The sequence below is a fragment of the Nicotiana tabacum genome, chromosome 17 (assembly GCF_000715075.1).
Source record: "Nicotiana tabacum cultivar K326 chromosome 17, ASM71507v2, whole genome shotgun sequence".
Classification (NCBI taxonomy): Eukaryota; Viridiplantae; Streptophyta; class Magnoliopsida; order Solanales; family Solanaceae; genus Nicotiana; species Nicotiana tabacum.
In genome coordinates this window covers 93,517,977-93,538,166 of record NC_134096.1, presented here as the reverse complement: position 1 = coordinate 93,538,166, position 20,190 = coordinate 93,517,977, and the positions used below count along the sequence as shown (strand labels likewise).

Sequence of the window (20,190 nt, the reverse complement as noted above, 5' to 3'; positions counted from 1 at the left end):
ATCAATAAGGCATGATATGAGCCTAAAACTATCCGGACGTAGGCATAGCTAGTAGCTATGTACGGACTCACGTCATCTCATGTGTACGTAGCCCCCACACATAGAAGCACACAATAATTTAGTTCACCTAGGGGGTTAATTCTCTCTTACGAGGTTAGAAAGGAGACTTACCTCGCTTCGAAATTCCATAACCGGCTCCAAAGCCGCTCCAACAACTCAAATTGAAGTCTGTTGCTCCAAAACTAGTCAAATATGACGCAACCGAATCACAATATACTCTAATACTCATAATTAATCATTTTATAACAATTTCCAACTCCGTTCGAAAAGTTGATAAGATCACCCTCGGGCCCACGTGTCTGGATTCCGAAACTTTTCGAAGATAAACTTTACCCATAACCCCACGAACTCAAATATATAATTTATTTCCAATTCCATACCCAATTTCGTGATCAAAATACAAGAATATCAATTTCTAGATTTTTCTTCAAAATCCCAACTTTCTACAAATATTTCATATCTAAATCTGTGTATAATCCTTGTATGTAACTCACAACTAGTAGAAATCACGTACCTCATGCTTGATGATGAAATCCCCTCTTCAAAAGCTCCAAATATCGCCCCAGGTCGTGTGAAAAATGGGTGAAATGAACTCAAACCCCGCTTAAAAATATTCTGCCCAGCCCATGTCCGCTCTTCTTCGCTTTCGTGACCAAAGGATCGCGTTCGCGAAGGCCAAAGGTTCCTGACCAAAATTTCCTCTTCGCGTTCGCGTCATACCGGTCGCGTTCGCGAAGGCCAGCTGCCCATACCCCTCGCGTTCGCGTTCGCGTTCGCGTTCGTGTTCGCGTTCGCGTAGGCCAAATGGCCTTAGGCCCAGCTCATCATTTCTTCTACGCGTTTGCGATTGCCCCTTCGTATTCGCGTAGTTTACTCAGTCAACCTCACCATGTTTGTAGCCTACACCTCGCGTTCGCGATGCGTAATTCCTCCAGCCCCCAAATCCTTATTCGCGAACGCGATCTCCTCCCCGCGTTGGCGATGAAGGATACCAGAACAAGCATCATCAGCAGAAAAACATGGGAAAATTGACCCGAAACCAACCCGAAACACACCCGAGGCCCTCGGGACCTCAACCAATTATGCCAACACGTTCCAAAACACATTACGAACTTAGTCGAGCCTTCAAATCACATCAAATGACATCAAAATAATGAATCGCACCCCAATTCAAACTTAATGAACTTTGAAATTTTAACTTCTACAATCGATGCCGAAACCTATCAAATCACGTCCGATTGACATCAAATTTTGCACATAAGTCACATTTGACATTACGGACCTACTCCAACTTTTGGAATCGGATTCCGACCCCGATATCAAAAAGTCCACTTCCGGTCAAACTTCTCAAAAACCTTCAAATTTCTAACTTTCGCCAAATGGCCCCAAAATGACCTACGGACCTCCGAATTCACTTTCGGACGCGGTCCCAATACTAGAATCACTATATGGAGCTATTCCCAGACTCGAAAATCCCAAATGGACATTGATAACATTGAAATGCACTTCAACCCAATTTATGAAGTTCTTCTAAAATGCCAACTTCCACGATAGGCGCCGAAACGCTCCCAGGTCATCCAAAACCCGATCCTGGCATACGCCCAAGTCCGAAATCATCATACGAACCTGCTGGAACCTTCAAATCCCGATTCCGAGGCCGTTTACTCTAAAATCCAATTTTAGTCATTTCTTCCAATTTAAAGCTTTCGAAATGAGAATCTTCTTTCCAAATCAACTCTGAACTTCCGAAATTTCAATTCCAACCACGCGTACAAGTCATAATACCTGAAGTGAAGCTGCTCATGGTCCCAAACCGCTGAACGATGCGCTAGAACTCAAAACGACCGGTCGGGTCATTACATTCTCTCCCACTTAAACATACGTTCGTCCTCGAACGTGCTAAGAACTGCTCTGGAGTTGTCTGAAATAACTGCTTAACACCTCGTGCACCTACCCGTGCTACCACAACTCAGTTGAGCACACTGGCTCGAGCAAATCTGAAGATTCCCCTTGTGTTTAGTCAAACTAGCCTTAGAACCAAATTCCAACATCCGGAATCTTCTGCTAGGCCTGTTTCCAACATACGATCACTGTATCAATCACCACACGATGTACCAAAACATGACTGCATATCTTTGCTGAATTCACACCATGCACCGCATAATTCACATGACCATAATAACATCCTCTGATAACAATAGCCAAAATTCCTCGAATCTGATGTTCACCATGTACCTCATGACATATATAAGTCTGGTTCCAACTCTTGCAATACCTCCACGACGGAAGAGACGTGTAGAAATTCATAACCAACTGCCAAGTCAACAAATCATTGAATCTCCTCTTGACTAGAATCATCACCCCATTATGAACCGAATAATGGTGTTTGCTCTTTAATATGCTTCATATAATTCGATCTCATTGATCCCAGATCCAAAAATTGCGTCTCACCCAGTATAAGTTGCCCAGGCAATAAGCCACCTCAGGCACTGCCAAAAGTCGCATATGATGCCACAATGTGCCAATAAGCTACAAACTCGAACGTGATACATAAGGAAAACGAACTCTGGAAGGGACTACTCAACCCGCGTAACTAATTTAGACAACCGAAAAGGTGTCATGAACCTTCCTCATAAAATGGAAAACAAAACACACACAAAAATAGCTATAGGGGACTGTACTCAACATCACACTGTTGCAGCGTGCAACCCGATCCAAACAACATACCAGTGGTGGCGTGCCACACAATCCACAAATAAAATCCATAAGGAAATACCTACTGAGCTAGAATGCTCATTACCACAAAATACCCGAATATCGGCCACAAGCATGCTAAGTGCATAATACCATCCCTGGGAGGACAGACAGCATCATACGCTACAAAACCCAAGCACAACTAAGGTGCGATATATTATCTGAATCTCGAGAGCCATCCCGCTCACATAACACCATCGCTACACGGAACCTCAACACATAGGAAATTAACAAGCCATTTCATAACTCACACAGCACAATATAGTATTACATGAAGTAGCCGACGACGAAATAACATCCAATGTCTGAATACTCCTCCACAAGGAGAGCTATGCTAAAATGAACACCTCCGGCCCGACATAGAGCCCACATTCATATCTAGATCCACCCACTGACCTCAAGCCAATTCGGATCGCACCGTACTAGTCTAATAACCTTTCAAGGGTTCATAATAACCCTTTTCCCCAAAACACACAAGAACAACCATCATATCCGGAACAAACCTCCATAGTCCACAACCAAATGAACCGAGCGCCCTCCAGGCATAAATTCTCACATGAACAATAGTACCGCAATCTCCATACTTGGTTCCAATCTTCGATCAATCAAGTGACTACATGTCGCACTTATACAATCTTCCTGTGGGACGTGCTCCCACGACCTTCCGCACCAGATAACAAGTTTGCACATCCATACCACCGGCTGCACAAATGCTGTAAAGCAAATCAAAAATCCGAAATCACTACTCAAAGCCTCTTACACAAGACACCGATCTCAGGTGACGCTAAAAACAATACCTGCTTACTCTAACCATTTGAATCCTTTCCCGCTCATCCGAGCTCTTGACATTCTTGTCGACACCAAACTGTAACCTTGATCCTCAATTTCCGAATCCCATGCCGATCACTGCACTTAGTCATGCCAATGCGCAAGAGTACAAGAATTTCATCATAACTCCGGAACCACTAATAGGGTAAACACTTCATCATATAGAAACATTTTACTTAGCTCATTTCAAGAGAACCATTGCAACACGCAGCCAAATTCCCATGACCACAGAAAATACAAACCTCAAGTAGTGGTTTAAACCACCATAATCCTTTCGGGATCCATCTGTACATAACAGGCCATAAGACTCGAAAGCCTCCAAATAAGATCAGTTATGGCGATCGTCAAACCTCGCACGTACCGTCACAAATCACATGAATACCCCAACACACTGAAGGGGCTGATCATGCCATCACTATGCCGATTCAACCATTGCTAACCAAACCCAACTTCTCCTAATTTACTCTGGATCTTCCTTAGAAATAACAGTAGCTCTTTTATCAATATAACGAACTCAATCCGCACTCATCCTGAGTGACCCCATCTTATGAGACCACATTGTCCCCAAAACCCACGAACCATCTCACACCCTCCTTGTGCGCACATCCGCATTTTTAACTGGTACACCCATTATGATATTTCCTTTACGATTCCGAAGTTATTTTCTCCCGTTCTACCATTGTTATACCGCATACCGAAGATAACATAGAACACTCCAAGCCACTTTTATAATCCGCTGCAACTGCTCAATACTTAACCATACTACGGACTCGAAATTCTTAGGCACAACACTTTAACTTTTGAATCCACTAGGACCGTTGTTGAGAGTCACCCACTCTGACTTGGTCCCGAATATAATCAAATTCCCAGGCTCCACTAGCACATGAACACCCTCTCAAGAAGCACTCGGTCAAATTATCTTCTTTGTAACTCGCCTCTACACGAAGCATAAATCCTGAGTCTTTCCAAAGCCTGAACACGAAGCGATAAGGCCAATTATAGCACACATTCCTCAAATTCTTTTCCCAAATCACCATTGATGACCCTCTTTCTTAGTCGTAATATCCACCAATATACCGATAGCCAGAAATCTCACAAATATACGACCATGCAATCCAACTGTAGGCGGTGGAACTCTCCCACTTAGCTTGAAGCTACCATTGCATAACTCTAGAACCCGCCAAGATTCTTTCTTCACCGTTGAACCGATCTTGCACAACCAACTTGCCAAATTCCTCGAAATCCTTCCATTTGACCTTTCATGAACACTCTGAATCACTAACCACATTCACATATTTGACCTCTTGCCGGATAACCAGTAGAATTCTTCGCAGAGATTCGTCAACCACGCGACCGCTAACATGCTCACAGGAGATAACCCACCTGTGGAAATTACATGCCGACATCTCCTAACGTCGTTGTACTGGGTAAAACTACTACAAAATCAGTAACCCACCCTGAGCCCGTGCTCATTCATCAGCTGAACAAGTCCGTTCACACCTCATGGACATCAACTAAAGATGCGATAATACATTTCAACCCAGAGTCATGTTGTATCCTTCTTCATAACAAGCAACTCATCTCTGTTGCATCAAATCTCCCGCCGTCTAATAGCCAATATTCCAAATTGAGTCTGTAGACCCCGTCACTGTCCACCCTAAACCCCAAATCACTCTAAACTTTTCTCAGGGTGTGTAGTCATCCTACCGCAAAACCTATATGATACCCTGCCACTCTCCCACTTTGGTCAAACCCTCTCTTCTTTAAGAAACTACTCGACTTTTGTTTCTCACACCTGGCCTTCTAGAATTTTAACCACTGCAAGACACCTCCCACATGTCCTTCCTCATCCTTCGCTGCCTAGTTGTTGCCTTATATAAAAAATCTAACTCTGTAGCACTTGAACCGATAGATCGCTACCAACTTTAAACCTTTCCAGAAATCATCTTTCTCGAGCCATCAATACCAGGAATACCGATTCGATCCTGAACCACTGCACACTGCGACCTCTGACAGCCGCTTCCCTGGCACTAGTTCATAATACTCTGTCCCCAAAGGCGAATTGAAAAAGACCATAACACCGGCGAACTTAACAGATTCAATCAAGGGCGACGACACCACACGACAGATGAAAATTCCACCACACTCGAATATTCCAAGTCTCGTTACTCCGTCAACCCAAACCTGAACATTCATAGTCGAATTGCCTTTCCTTCGCCGGAAATAAAATACTGGATCTCTGAATCATGCACTGAGTAAACCTCCTTCCCAGTCATTCACTGCCTCGACGCGTAGACAAGCATCCTACCATTACACGAATATGGTGCGATAGCAACGCATGAATCGTCACAACAATCAGTGTCAAACCTCAAAAACCTTAGGTAATACTGATACTGAGCTGCAACGACAGAACGACCTTCCGCAAGGCGATGACAATAGCCCAATCAAATACGCAGGGAGAAACATCCTGCACCACATTTGTAGTACCATTAAAATTCCTCGATTTCCAATTTATAACAAGTGTTTCACGTCGCATAAGACTGGATAGGAAGGGAATAAAGGCATAGGCCTCAAAGGAATCGAACCGCACGATGAGGAATCAAGAAGGGAAGTGCTCCTAACAGTCTTGTAGCCTCTCGAAGATAAGCACATACGTCTCCATACCGATCCGCAAGACTCTACTAGACTCGCTCATGACTCGTGAGACCTATGTGAACCTAGTGCTCCGACACCATGTTGTCACGAACCAAAATCTATTAAGGTCGTGATGGCGCCGGACACCACTGTCAGGCAAGCCAACAATAAATACTAAATTTGGTCATCATCTTTAATATTTTTGAAATCATATTTTCCTTCAAAATAAATAGTAAAGGATGAGATTTTTCAGAATAAATAATAATATTTTTATCAATTTCAATACTGAATGCCCATAATCAATCCCAAAACCTGGTGTCACAATTACTAGGGGATAAAATAAAATACAATAATTGTCCGGAATACAAATTTGGACAGAAAAGAAAATACAATACTCTGAAGGAGACTCTGCTGGCTGCGAATCGTCTCACAAAATGCTGCTCACCTAAGTCCTCGTATCAACCACGTCGTTGAGCCCACAAGGCCAATAATATATATGTGCCTACACAACAAAATGTGCAGCAAGTATAGTATGAGTACGTAAATCAACGGGTACCCAGTAAGTATCCCACCTAACCTCGAAGAAGTAGTGACGAGAGGTCGACTCGGACACTTACTAGTGGTCCAATAATATCAGGTACAGTAAAGAAGTGAATAAATATGAAACCGAGTAAATGTATGAAATAAACATGTATAAAATACGTGGTATAATTCCCCTCTTTACAAATTTACTCAAGCTCTCAACTAGCAAGTTCCCTCCGTATTCGGAGCATATATATAGAGATAGTGGATCTCATCAAAACAGGTTGTCATAATTCAAATCAGGGAAAAACCTCAGAACCACTGGCCTCTTGCCAAATATTACGCACGATTCCATGAGGATAATATATATAGGAAATGTCGAGGCGTACGGCCCAATCCAACATAAAAGTAAATTGTGCACTGCCGAGGGTCGAACGGTGCGAACCATAGATGCATCTATTAACCTGCCGAGGCGAACGGCCCGCTCCCATGAGAGTGTGGTACATAAATCCTGCCGAGGCGAACGGACCGATCCCATAAGAGTAGTAGGAAATACCGCGCTCACGAATCATACATGCGACGCAGTCAAACATAAATTTAATAAATCGCCCCGCTCGCGGATCATACTTGCGACGCGGTCAATTATAAATTTATTATTAAAATCATATCTCTTTCTTGATTCTTTTCAAAATAAGGGAAATTCAGCTTGTAGCTTTTTAAGGAACTTAGTCGAAACCTCAAATCACATCAAACAACGCTAAAACCACGAATCATACTCCAATTCAAGCTTAATGAAACTTAAAATTCCCAACTTGTACATTCGATGCCGAAACCTATCAAATCAAGTCCGATTGACCTTAAATTTTGCACACAAGTCATAAATGACATAACGAAGCTATGAGAATTTTCGGAACTGGATTCCGACCTCGATATCAAAAAGTCAACTCCTCGGTTAAACTTTCAAACTTAAATTTCTGTTTTAGCCATTTCCAGCCTAATTTCACTACGGACTTCCAAATAAAATTTCGAACACGCTCCTAAGTCCAAAATTACCATACGGAGCTGTTGGAATCATCAAAATTTTAATCTGGGGTCGTTTACGCATAGGTCGACATCCAGCCAACCTTTCAACTTAAGTTTTAAACTTTGGAACTAAGTGTTCCAATCCATTCTAAAAAAAAAAAAACTCACCAGACCCAAACTAACCACCCCGGTCAGTCACATAATAATTATAAAGCATAAATTAAGCAGTAAATAGAGAAATGGGATTCTAAAAGTCAAAATGACTTGTTGGGTCATTACACATAAGGGGTCGGCACTCAGCTCTTTTTTGTTTGCTCTAGTGATGGACGTACTGACGCACCACATCCAAGGAGAGGTGTCGTGGTGCATGCTATTTGCATATGATATTATATTGATTGACGAGACGCGAGACTGTGTAAATGCGCAATTAGAGGTATGGAGACAGACCTTGGAATCTAAAGGTTTCAAGTTGAGAAGGACCAAGACAGAATACTTGGAGTGTAAGTTCAGTTGCGAGACTCAAGAGGGGGAAGGGGAGGTGAGGCTGGACTCACAGGTCATCCCTAGGAGAGGGAGTTTTATGTACCTTGGGTCGATTATTCAAGGGGATAGGGAGATTGATGAAGATGTCACACATCGTATTGGAGGGGGAGAGATGAAATGGAGACTCACTTTCGGTGTTTTGTGTGACAAGAAGGTGTCACCGAAATATAAGGTTAAGTTCTATAGAGTGGTGGTCAGACCAACGATGTTGTATGGGGCTAAGTGTTGGCCAGTCAAGATCGCTCATGTCCAGAAGATGAAGGTAGCAGAGATGAGGATATTTAGATGGATGTGCGGTCACACCAGGTTAGATAGGATCAGAAATGAGGTTATTCGTGACAAGGTGGGCGTGGCCCCTATTGAGGACAAGATGCGGGAAGCGCGGCTTAGGTGGTTTGGTCATGTGAGGAGGAGGAGCACAGACGCCCCGGTGAGGAGGTGTCAGAGGTTGACATTGGAGGGCCTACGGAGAGGTAGAGGTAGGCCAAAGAAGAGGTGGGGAGAGGTGATTAGGCAAGACATGGCGCAACTTCAGCTGACCGAGGACATGACCCTTGATAGAAAAGTATGGAGGTCGAGGATTAGGGTAGTAGAGTAGGTAGTCTAGAGTGTTCATAACAGTAGTATTGGCACGCAGTCTCGCTTTCTGTTAGTAGTAGATTTTTGTTGTTTTCTTTTATTGTTGATCACCTTACTATCTTGTTGTTTTTATTCTGGTTATATATGACTTTTTGGTACTGTCCTTTCTTGTCTATATTTTTATTAATGTGGTGCTTATGCTTTCTTGAGTCGAGGTCTATTGGAAACAACATCCCTATCCTCACAAGGTAGGGGTAAGGTCTGCGTACACACTACCCTCCCCACACCCCATGATGTGGGATAATACTGGGTATGTTGTTGTTGTTGTAACTAAATAATTGGTAGCCACCACCTTCCTCTAAAATTCACCAGTGGGAATCACCATAAAATACCCCATCTCATCTTCATCCCTTGTTAAAATGAAAAAGGAAAACCCCAAATCATATAGAAAATGAAAGAATAAATAAAAGGTTATTTTATTAAAAACATAGAAAGTTAATATATTTCTATCTGATTTTGAAATTTTGAAGCCTTAGCCATTGTTTTCGGTGGTGTCGAGGAAAAAAGAGGGAGGGGGACAAGGTGTTTGGAACGACATGGAGGAGGGGAGAAACTGAGGAAGAGCAGAAAATGGGGGAGGGGGAGGAGATTGGGTTTTCAAAATTTATTTTTGATTAATTTTATAACTGTATTTCTTTTCAATTTTTTAAATTTTAATCCTTTTATAATAATCAAAATTTGTAGTATCACTCTCTTTGCACTCGTGAATTACACGCAATTTGTCCATCTCAGACATATCAAAGCCACACAAGTTCGGTCAACGGTCAGAGGGGTTTAAAAAATTAGTTTTGATCACGTGGAGGTGTCTAGAAGAAAACTCGTAAAGTATGAGGACCGGGATGTCAAAACGATGCAAGTATGAGTGTCTATTACGCTATTCTGCCTTTCATCTTTATTATTTCCTTCCCCATTTACTGTTGCCTCATCTTCATTCTCAAAGTTCCAAGCTTCAAGCTTTTGCAATTTTGTTGTTCCGATTAACTTTTTTTGTGGGTTTATTTCATCTAAGATTGAAGTGAATCCATGTCTCAAAGAGAATTATGGACAAATCGAAACTTATCAGTACAAGAACCACGTTAATAAACAGTAGTTACTTCTAAGGCCGACAACAATCAAAACTACTCTTCAAATCAGTCTCGAATGTTGATGAATATAAGAAATAGTTGATGAATATGGGATTCTCGTCTTCACCATGTGCGATTAGGTATTTGGGAAGGAGCTTAGGGTATTATTACGACACTTAGGTTGATGCGGAATAAGCCATTTTTCCCTTGTTTACATGGAAAGGTGTCGAAGGAATAGGCACATTTAGAGCTGTGGGACTTGAAGGAATAGAATGCCCCGTTAGAATGGGCAGGGACAGTCGATCATTGGCTTAATTTCCTGGGGGACTGACGTATCAAAAATTCTCGGTATTTCGTCGTGAAAGTGTCACATTTAGATTGTTCTTATTAAAGGAAAGAGCCGAATAGACAAAGGGTTTACATGACCGCTCGCTTTGGACAAGATAAGTGAGAAAATAAGAAGCGGGACCTTAATTTTACCCAAATACAGACGGTTTCGGGTATTTTAGTATTGACTCATTTGACATGGATGAAAAAAATAGGTGACAACATTTAATTGGATATTTATTACACCTCAGATTTGTGTATACACACGCACTATATTTTTTGCACTGGGTTCAGCTTTTGTGTTAAAAGAACACATAAGAAATAGAGTTGAAGTGCCAAAATGGAACAAGGTTGAGATAGAGTGCCAGAAGGGAAAATGGTACCAAGTTTGAATGGGTTGTCTATGTATTTGGCCTAAAACCATTCAACAGTTAATGCATTTCATACAATCAACTTATTTTGACAGCCAGAAACCAAAATGAGAGAACCTAACTCACATAATTAAACTCAGTTAAACAGCTTAAACGAAGGGAAGGAATACAATGGAGTTGCATCTTCTTGAGATTGGCCAACATAAAGAACCAATTTTTCTTGGAACAAAATTCAAGCATAGAGTGAGCTCAATTGGTTATATTACTGACTAACATTATCTAGCAATCTTTTCCCCTTCTAAATTTGGAAAAAGAAATAAGCAGAAGCTAAACAGGGAACATCTAATGAACTTACAGACATGGATTTATGTGAAGCAATTGTACATAGATACTAGTTCTGCATGAAATGAAAAGAAAGAAAGCAAAAATAGACACTAACGATATCAGAAACGGATTCTGAATTTAAACTTAATTAGTTTAATCTGTCATAACTCATTGTACTTTGAAACTATGGTTCAGAATCTAATATTTGTTGAAATATTGTGACTTTTCACATATATATCTATGCTTCTTATTGAAAACATTGAGTTCAATTGAACCCACAACACCAAAGCTCCATAGGCCACTGTTAGCAGAACCATAAGCAAATACGAGTAAAAAATCTTGATTTTAGAAAATTGGGAAGAAACTATATCTAACAACTGAATTCTCTTACAAAAACACAAAAAAGTACAACAATTTTCCCAAGATAATCAAAAACAAAATAAGAATTAAACATTTACCACAAATTCAAGTTAAGCAATAGAAACTTTAGCACCAGCTTCTTCAAGCTGTTTCTTAGCATCTTCAGCCTCATCCTTAGACACACCTTCCTTAAATTTCTTAGGCAATCCTTCAATCAATTCCTTTGCCTCTTTCAAAGCCAAACTAGTTAAAGCCCTAACAGCCTTAATCGTAGCAATTCTCGCATTACTCGGAACTTCGTCAATAACAACGTCAAATTCAGTCTTCTCCTCCACCACAGCAGGAGCTTCGGCGGCGGCGCCAGGAGCGGCGGCGACGGCGGCCGGAGCGAAGGATGCGGCGGTAACACCAAGCTTATCCTGAAGGTACTCGACGAGTTTCTGAGCGTCAGCGAGAGTTAAATTGGAGATTTCATCTCCGAGCTGGACTACCTTCTCAGGTGCTTCAACGGCGGCGAGAGGGCGGAGGAAAGTGGCTCGGCGGTGGTGGAGTTTGGGAGTGCGAATGGGGAATTCTAGGGCTTTTTTGGGGAATGGAATTGAGGCGTGTGTTGAGGAAGCGGTAGAAGGAGAAGGAGAGCGAAGAGTAATTGTGGATAAAGTGGAAGCCATTGTAGCAGAGAGTTGAAGAGAATGAGAGGAGAGGAGAAGAGAGTGTGATACAGCAAATGAGAGAAAACGGGATAAGGGGATTGAAAATTGTGTTGATAAGGTTATTTATAGCTCCTCTCATGGTTCTTTTTTTTTTTTTTTTGGGTCCCAATTATTATTCAAATAAATTTATAAAGAAATTTTCAAAAAGAAATTAAATACATATATTTTGGGCCAATATTTTTTTTCATATAGAGAGACAATTTAGATGAAGATTTAAATGAATATGCTGAAAAGATTATCTTTTTCTAATCTTGAACAAGAGGGGAGTATAACAAGCTTTGTGGTGAATTACTTCTAAAGTTGGACGCTAGTTAAATCCTAAATTAAGAGTTTACTAATTAAAAACTCTCATATATAAAATTTATGACGGAATGCACCTATTAAATGAGAAGTATGTCGCAAGAACCCAAGTGTACAAGTAAACTCCTAGTTCATTAGCCTTCTTTTCACTTAAACATCAATCGTTTGTTAACTAATTGATGATCCTTGGCCATTTGGATGCTTGTTAAAATGATTATGTTTGATTAATGCAATCTTGTTACAATGTTTCTTTTCTCTTACACAAATTATCTTTTAACTTTTCTGATTCACATGGAGGTTCTGTAAAGAAAAATAATATAAAATAAGGGGCATTCCGAGAATCGAACTCGGGACCTCTCGCACCCAAAGCGAGAATCATACCACTAGACCAAATGCCCTGCTTTGGGATTCGTGTACTAAGTTAATATAAAGAGTAAATGAAGTACAAATTGTTCATTAGATTAAATTCTCATTTTTAGTAACCTCACTATATTACTTTTACCAAAATTCGTCCATTATTTTAGATGGAAACATCTGCCATTTTGCGAATAGCATTGTATTCAAAACGAGGTTACAACATGATGAGAATTACACGTTTAAGTATTTTTGTCTTCAAACTTGAATGTACCTTTTAAGCATGATATTTAGCATTCAAAATGCCTGATATGTAGCCTTCAAAAAAGATGCATGAATTCATGGAGTAAGTTTCTAATGGAAGTTCCAATTCTCCAACAGCATCTACCATTAACAGTCTTTTTCTCCTATTATCTGTACCACTGTTAAACATAAGCAATATGAACACAACAGAGCATGATGAGAAATTGAGGAGAAAATGTGTATTAATATATACTGTAAAGACAGAATACATGTTTGTAAGATCGGTATTGAAGCCATTCTCAGGCTAAGTATTTCGAATTCTCTAAGCTAAAATGATACAACAAAGCTGGAATCATCGTGTAAAAATCTTCCACGCTGGAAATGCTTCTTGAACAAGACATTTACCACCTTCTACGCCTCCGACCATACCAGTATGCAAATGCAGCAATTGATGCAGCCAATATGACTCCAGCTGTTGCATGCCAAGCATGTAAAGGTTTCTCCATTACAAGAGTGGAACCCGAACCACTGCTGACAACAACAGCCTCCTCCGATGGCTCTGGTATACGACTCAATGTCAAAGCAAATCCTAACCCTTGTTTTTCAAGATCAGCCAAGTCCTCAATTGCTGGTTTGAGCCTTGTGATCTTTGCAATAGCCTCATACTCCTCTTTCGTTCCACCCTCTAGAAAAGACCCAACAACTTGACCCTTGTTCACCCAGTATGCCCCGAAGCGATTTCCAGAGAAATCTCCAAAATGGACTACATCACCAGTATTGTCTCCATAGAACTGCCAAGAGAGTGTAAACACTCTGGAGTAAAAGAATGGCAAGTAGTCAAACTCGGTTGTTTTCTCTGGTTCTATGATAGCAGCTACTGCATGCCTTGCCGCCTTCCTTGCAGAATCAACATGCTCAAGTCTCCGTGTTTCACTGAAAATTTTGACAGGAAAAGTAGCAACATCCCCAACAGCATAGACTGAGCTGTTGCTTGATTGCATTCGGCCATTGACTTTTATCCCTCCTTTCTCGAGAGTAAGTTGCCCTTCAAAAAGGCTGGTATTTGGTCGGATTCCGATGCCAACTATGACCATGTCAGCAGGTAGCTTGGTTCCATCTCTCAGATTCACTGCAGTGACCTGCATAACAAGTTCACGCATTTAAGCATCATGCTCAGTATAACTTCAGTGATATATATAATTGGGAAATGCAACAGCTGGTCAACGTTGATGAATGTTTGTTCCAGCTTAACAAAGTGACTAGTCAGACTGAGTTTGGAAATCTTCAGTAGAAGTTTAACCTTATATTTTGCAAAAGAGGATCAAACAAAAACTTTTTTCAAGAACTAATAAACTGAGTTTGCATTAACAAAGTAACTAGTCAAATTGAGGTTGGAAATCTTCAAAAATAAGTAAATGCCAAAGCAGGTCCAACAAACACTTACTCGGAAAGCTTTTCAAACAAACACCGACTAAGTAAAGCAAGCAACAGGCTTTACCTTCTGATCAGAGTCAAAATCAAATGATGTCAAGACCGTTCCCTTGACAAACTGAACTCCTTTTGACTTGTAAAATTCTTCGTAGTAACTTGCAATCTTAGGAGTAAATAGGCGGGCCACTAGCAATAAAAGAAAAGGAACGAAAATCAAACGCTTTACATAAATAATAGAAAAAACACCAGTTTGCTGCTGATGAACTTAAGATAGAATAGCAAAATGGATGCACATTTGTGGTTTATAACTATAACTTACTGGTGGACCTTAGGATTTAAGAATTACGAGAAAGAAAACATAAGCTCTCAATATCTGATTTCATGTTTTGAGGAAATATGTGGGTGGAAGTCCCACATTTTGTACAATTTTCACATCTTTAAATCATTTATTGATTACTGGGATCACTGTTTCTTTATCTACTAATAGCATGGTTTGGAGAGTACGACGCGTGATAGATTTAAAATAGCCATTTCTACTTTCTGGATGAAATGCAACTAATAAAATTATACTAATGTTCCTTATCAAAAATAAAGTTATACTAATGAATTATTCTTAGGAGAGGGAAAAAGCAGTTTTGACGTCTGATATCATTTACAAGCAACATAAAGAAACTCGAGTAAGAAACAGAGAAGAAAGTTTTCCATCTTCACAAAAGAATACTTACTACAATGTGCTTCTGGAAAGACCATGGTAACATTTATGTTGCTGATCACCAAAGAAGCAGCACATTCCATTCCTATGTAGCCACCACCAATTACAACAGCATTCCCACCACTGCTGGATTGCATCACATTAACCAGCCTGTTTGCATCAGCCAAATCTCGTAAATAACATACACCATCAGCATCTGATCCACTCACTCCAAACTCTTCAAGCTTCAAAGCCTAACAGTACATGCCAACAAAAAGTCAGAGCCTTTTTTTTTTTTTGATAAGAAAAGTCAGAGCCTTTATATATTTCTTCCTTCATTGTCCGCTAGGGACTTGGTCTTCGAGGTTGAACTTTGTCCATACCAAAGAAAGCCTTTGGCATGAACCTCCAAAGCTCACTCATTAATCCAATTCTGTTTCAAACTCTCAATGCTGAACTAAAAGAAATCTACACATCTGAATGTCCATGAAGCCTAACATCTATGCTAAGAAGCCTGACACCTAGTTTCTGCAACAGAGTGGAGGCACAGGACACATATCAAAATGTTGTATTCAAATTTCATGCTACTGATTCTTGACATTCTTCTCAAGACGCGAAGAAAAAGAATGTACCTCCAGAGGCTGATGTACCAAATAATATGTTTGCTTGTATATGTTTACTTTTAAAATCACATGCACAAGATAATGCAGAAGCAAGGTATTGCTATAAAGCAGAATTTTCATTATTCTTTTGATATAAGTGCAGCATAATTGTCTGTCACGTTTGGTCAAATTCACTGACCTCTCTACAAATCACTTAAAACAAGCTACTAGTCCTTGTTCACTCCATCAGAAGATCACACTGCTCCAATACTTTAATGCATGATAATATACAACAAAATATGGTGCTACAATAGAAAAGACCAAGGATAAATTAGATACCCGAGCACCAGTTGCCACTATGAGAATCTTGTAGGTTATGGTCTCACCAGTTGCAGTCAACAGTGTCTTCCGTCTCACGTCAGCTGATTTTACACGAGTTCCAAGGACCAATTCAATGCCTAAAGGGAATAGCACAATGAACGAGTTATCAATATCCTAAGGAAGATATCCCCATTCCTTCGCACTGAAAATTATCATTAGAACTAAAAGTAATAGCTTAAAATAATTACATATTCTAATCACTGACACCAGTTGCCAGCAGTTTTTTCCTCATTGCCATCCGAAGCTAGAGCATTCCATGAAAACAGATTTACAGCCTCGTGATGTTTACAGTTATTGAAGCTTTTTTTTAGTGCCTCAAAATCAGTATTGCTGCTGTAAAAGCAGACTAATTTCAGCTCTAGAAAAGCAAGAATGTCACTCCCAAAATCTTCTGCCCTGATTCTAATCTTTCAAAGCGTGTGGTAAAGATAAAATATATTGAGATATTTCAACTCTCTTGGTTCCACCATTTATTCCAGTTTATCAGGAAATAGTTCATGTTCTTCTTATATAACAAGGTTTCCACTACGCCATGCAAAGATGAACTTCTGAATGCAAAGACAAATCACTAATCACATCATCTGTACGAAACGGAAATCCTCTAAATAGGAAGTCCTAAAAAACATCAAACGTAGCTCTGAAGACATCCACATCTGATGAGTTAAACTAGTTGGTACAGTCTGCTTAAGCTCTTAGTTTGTGATCCTTATCACATTTTTTTAGATGAGTTGCATGGGCAAGTAATCAAAGTTATGTGAACGCTTCTGGGGATTTCGACCCTTAACCAAACACCAATAACAAAGTTATGCTGCTACATTAACTACAATAGAATAACACGTAGTGTGATTCTATAGCTCTATGCAAGTAATTCAATAGCCCTTTATAAGCTCAAGGCAGTCAGTAGCTGCAATGGGATGTGATCACTTTGGACACTTTTACACATATCTATGACACCATAAATTCAAATTGATGATGTATAGATGCCTACTAAAACATTAATATTAAAAGTTAAGGCAGCAAAAGATCTTAAAAAATTACCATGTTCCTTGTACCACTTCGGGGTCAACCTTTCCTCATTCGTACCGACACAACAATGAAAAGCAGGCAGACGTGCAGGATCTGCATAGAATAAAATCTCAACAAGTATAAACAAAAGCATATAGGAGAGAAGAGAAAAAAAGAAACTGCAGAAACAACTCATCCAAATAACAGGTTAAGTGACTGTAAAGATAGCACCAGTTCGTTTGTAACTAGTGTAATCAGGACACTACAATTAATCTTACATGCTTCCAATATAACAAGATGTCCATGATAACACCCAGCAAGATAGGAGTCAAAGAAACATAAAACTGCTAAATGAAAATTGCAAACAAGGAGCTTCAAAATATTGGAAAAGATGGCTACATGCTATTAACTGTATTAAATGTGAACCGTGCTATTTGCCGTAATAAATGTGCATTTCATGTTTCCTTCAGGAAATCCTCCCAACTCTTACCATCCTCCCCACCACAAACTCTTGAATACACCAATTTCCCGTGGTATCATGTCTAGCTTAACAGTAGCTAGATCCAGGGAGGATTCCCACTACTAATGATTGGAGGATGTTGCCAAAATCAAAGACAGAATGCACAAGCAAACTTTTCTTTGAATCTAGAGAAAGCATGATCATCAGCTTGGAAGAAATTTAAGATAAAATCTGAACAGAGATGAGGTGACTAAGATGTACCTTCTGGTAGTAAATAACCCTTGCTTAATGCAGGTCGTTCATAAGGAGCAACCTGAAAAAAGCAGCAGAAGTTTAGAAGATGACGTAGGAAAAATATGGAAGCTCCAACAAGAGAGAGCCATAATGTGTTACCATCCATTGAATGATTGTCTCCATAAGGAAGCATCTGATCAATTTTGGTCTTATTTTGTTTAATCACGGAAGGTAAGATTTCATGATAAATGAAAGGGGCAGATCACTCGAAGCAATGGTCTTCGTTTTGTCTAATGACATTAAATTGGATGGGGACAACAGAATATGGAATTAGAACAATAAATAGCTTATTTATATGCATGTTTTGCTCCTACAGAATGAATCCTTGAAAAAAGGGGAACGAGGAGAGGGAGGAACAGAATAAAGAGATAATCATTCCGGCATAGCTTCAAGTAGGCAGTATGCACCGTGTACTAAAAAAGTCAATAGCAGATCCACACATTGTTAGCATTTTTATCATGTGACATTGTTATTGGAATCAGAACAGCTTTTCGCTATTCCCCCTAGCAAATCAAATAGCCACCCCCTTCCTCCTAAAATTTTCTAAAAGCTAATAAACAGAGGCTTGGGAAAAATACTTGTTATTCACATCTCCTTATAACCCAAAAGTTAGAATTAATGAAAATTCTAACCAAAGATACTATTTTTAAGTATCCTCAGGTATATTCTATGTCATCAGTTATTCTAGACCAAAATATTAGCTACTGCAAACATATAATTTCCATCAACATTATTCAGCTCAGATATGGAAAATAACACAAATTGGTCACAATTCAGAAGAAGAAGACAAAAAAAAGTTAAATTTTTTAAAATACTGCAAATAAATTGGAACTAAAACTGAGCTTGAATAAGAAAAAGTAGCCAATTTTAACATTTAACAGTCAAAACAAGATAATAATAATAATAAAATAGAACTGAAGAAAATGAATGAAGAAAGTGAAAAAAGTAGAAATTACAGGTTCTTCAGAGATGATGCAGAGTTCACCATGAGAGACACCTCGTTTAACAAATTCATGAGCTGCGTAACCAGCTGCAACTCCACCACCCAATATTACATACACAAACGCCCTTCCCATTTCCCAATTTTTCGTACGAATTCTAAGGACCAAACACAACCCAAAGGCCTATTTCCTATTTTCCTTAGCCTTAAAAAAAGAGATTACAGGATAATTCAATTAACGTGGGGCTGTGGCGCTGTGCCAATTCTATTGCTCCTTTTACCATTTTACCCTTTTTGATAAGTAATGTCTTAAATCCTTCCTTTGTAGTTTGTACCACATCAAAGGCCCTTCAAATTTGGATAGTATGCACTTTTATACCCTGACATAATAACAAGTTTTGATTTGATCCTTATCATATTAAGTAAAATCACATCAACCTTAAATTAATGAGATTTTTTCACTTTTAGCCCGCGCCAGAAATTATGGATAGTTGAAAAAGTGTATAAAATTTATATAATTTTTGTATATAACATACAAAATGTATATATATATATATATATATATATATATATATATATATATATATATATATATATATATATATATATATATATATATATAAGTGTACACAATGTCATATTCCCTAAATTTAATTGGTAGGTGTACTTTTAACCTTCTTCTTGTGAATCTTGACAAAATTAACATACTATTAATTGTTAAATTATTTAACTATATGTGTATTATTTTGAGTTTGTATTGTTACTTTATATTTTAGGGTAATATAGATCTAAAATAATCTAATACAATATGTTAGGTATTAGCAAGTAGGTGTGGCTCATATGGATGCAAAGATGCAGGAAGCGAGGTTTAAATGGTTCGGGCACGTACGGAGGACAAGTCTGGATGCCCTAGTTAAGAAGTAAGAGCGGTTGGTTTGGGCGGGTACGAGAAGAGGTAAAGGGCGGTCTAAGAAGTATTGGGGAGAGGTGATTAGACAGGACATGGCGTGGCTTCAGATTTTCGACGACACGGCCCTTGATAGGAAGGTGTGGAGGTCGCGCATTAGGGATGCAAGTTAGGAGGTGGTTGAGGCTAGTCTGATAGGGTTGTGTCTCCGACTGCTAGTGGTTAATGTTGTGTTCACACTATTCTCCGTTTTCATTGTAATGGGCTTTATTTACTAGTTATTGTTATTGCTTTTTATTTATTTTCTGATTTTTATGTTGCTGTAATTATTTCTTGATTTTTCTGTTGATGGTATTGATATAATGTTTGTTTTCGTCGTCTTGAGCCGAGGGTCTTTCGGAAACAACCTCTCTATCCATC

General features: G+C 39.4%; 2 protein-coding genes and 1 non-coding gene across 3 annotated transcripts; all 3 read right to left on the bottom strand.

Annotated features, from left to right (window-relative positions):
• Positions 1–11,409: 11,409 nt before the first annotated feature.
• Positions 11,410–12,182, bottom strand: LOC107768292 (50S ribosomal protein L12, chloroplastic). The gene has a single exon (NM_001425767.1). It carries the CDS (start codon positions 12,118–12,120, stop codon positions 11,560–11,562), a length of 561 nt encoding a protein of 186 aa, NP_001412696.1. The 5' UTR covers positions 12,121–12,182; the 3' UTR covers positions 11,410–11,559.
• Positions 12,183–12,788: 606 nt separating this feature from the next.
• On the bottom strand, positions 12,789–12,860 carry TRNAP-UGG (transfer RNA proline (anticodon UGG)). The gene has a single exon. It is a non-coding gene; the product is annotated as a tRNA-Pro (tRNA).
• Positions 12,861–13,283: 423 nt separating this feature from the next.
• On the bottom strand, positions 13,284–19,138 carry LOC107768281 (monodehydroascorbate reductase 4, peroxisomal-like). Its single transcript, XM_016587396.2, has 7 exons — positions 18,880–19,138; positions 17,891–17,942; positions 17,203–17,283; positions 16,123–16,241; positions 15,216–15,435; positions 14,558–14,676; positions 13,284–14,198 (listed from the first exon to the last, which is right to left on the bottom strand). Exons 1-7 carry the CDS (start codon positions 18,997–18,999, stop codon positions 13,461–13,463), a joined length of 1,449 nt encoding a protein of 482 aa, XP_016442882.1. The 5' UTR covers positions 19,000–19,138; the 3' UTR covers positions 13,284–13,460.
• Positions 19,139–20,190: the final 1,052 nt, after the last annotated feature.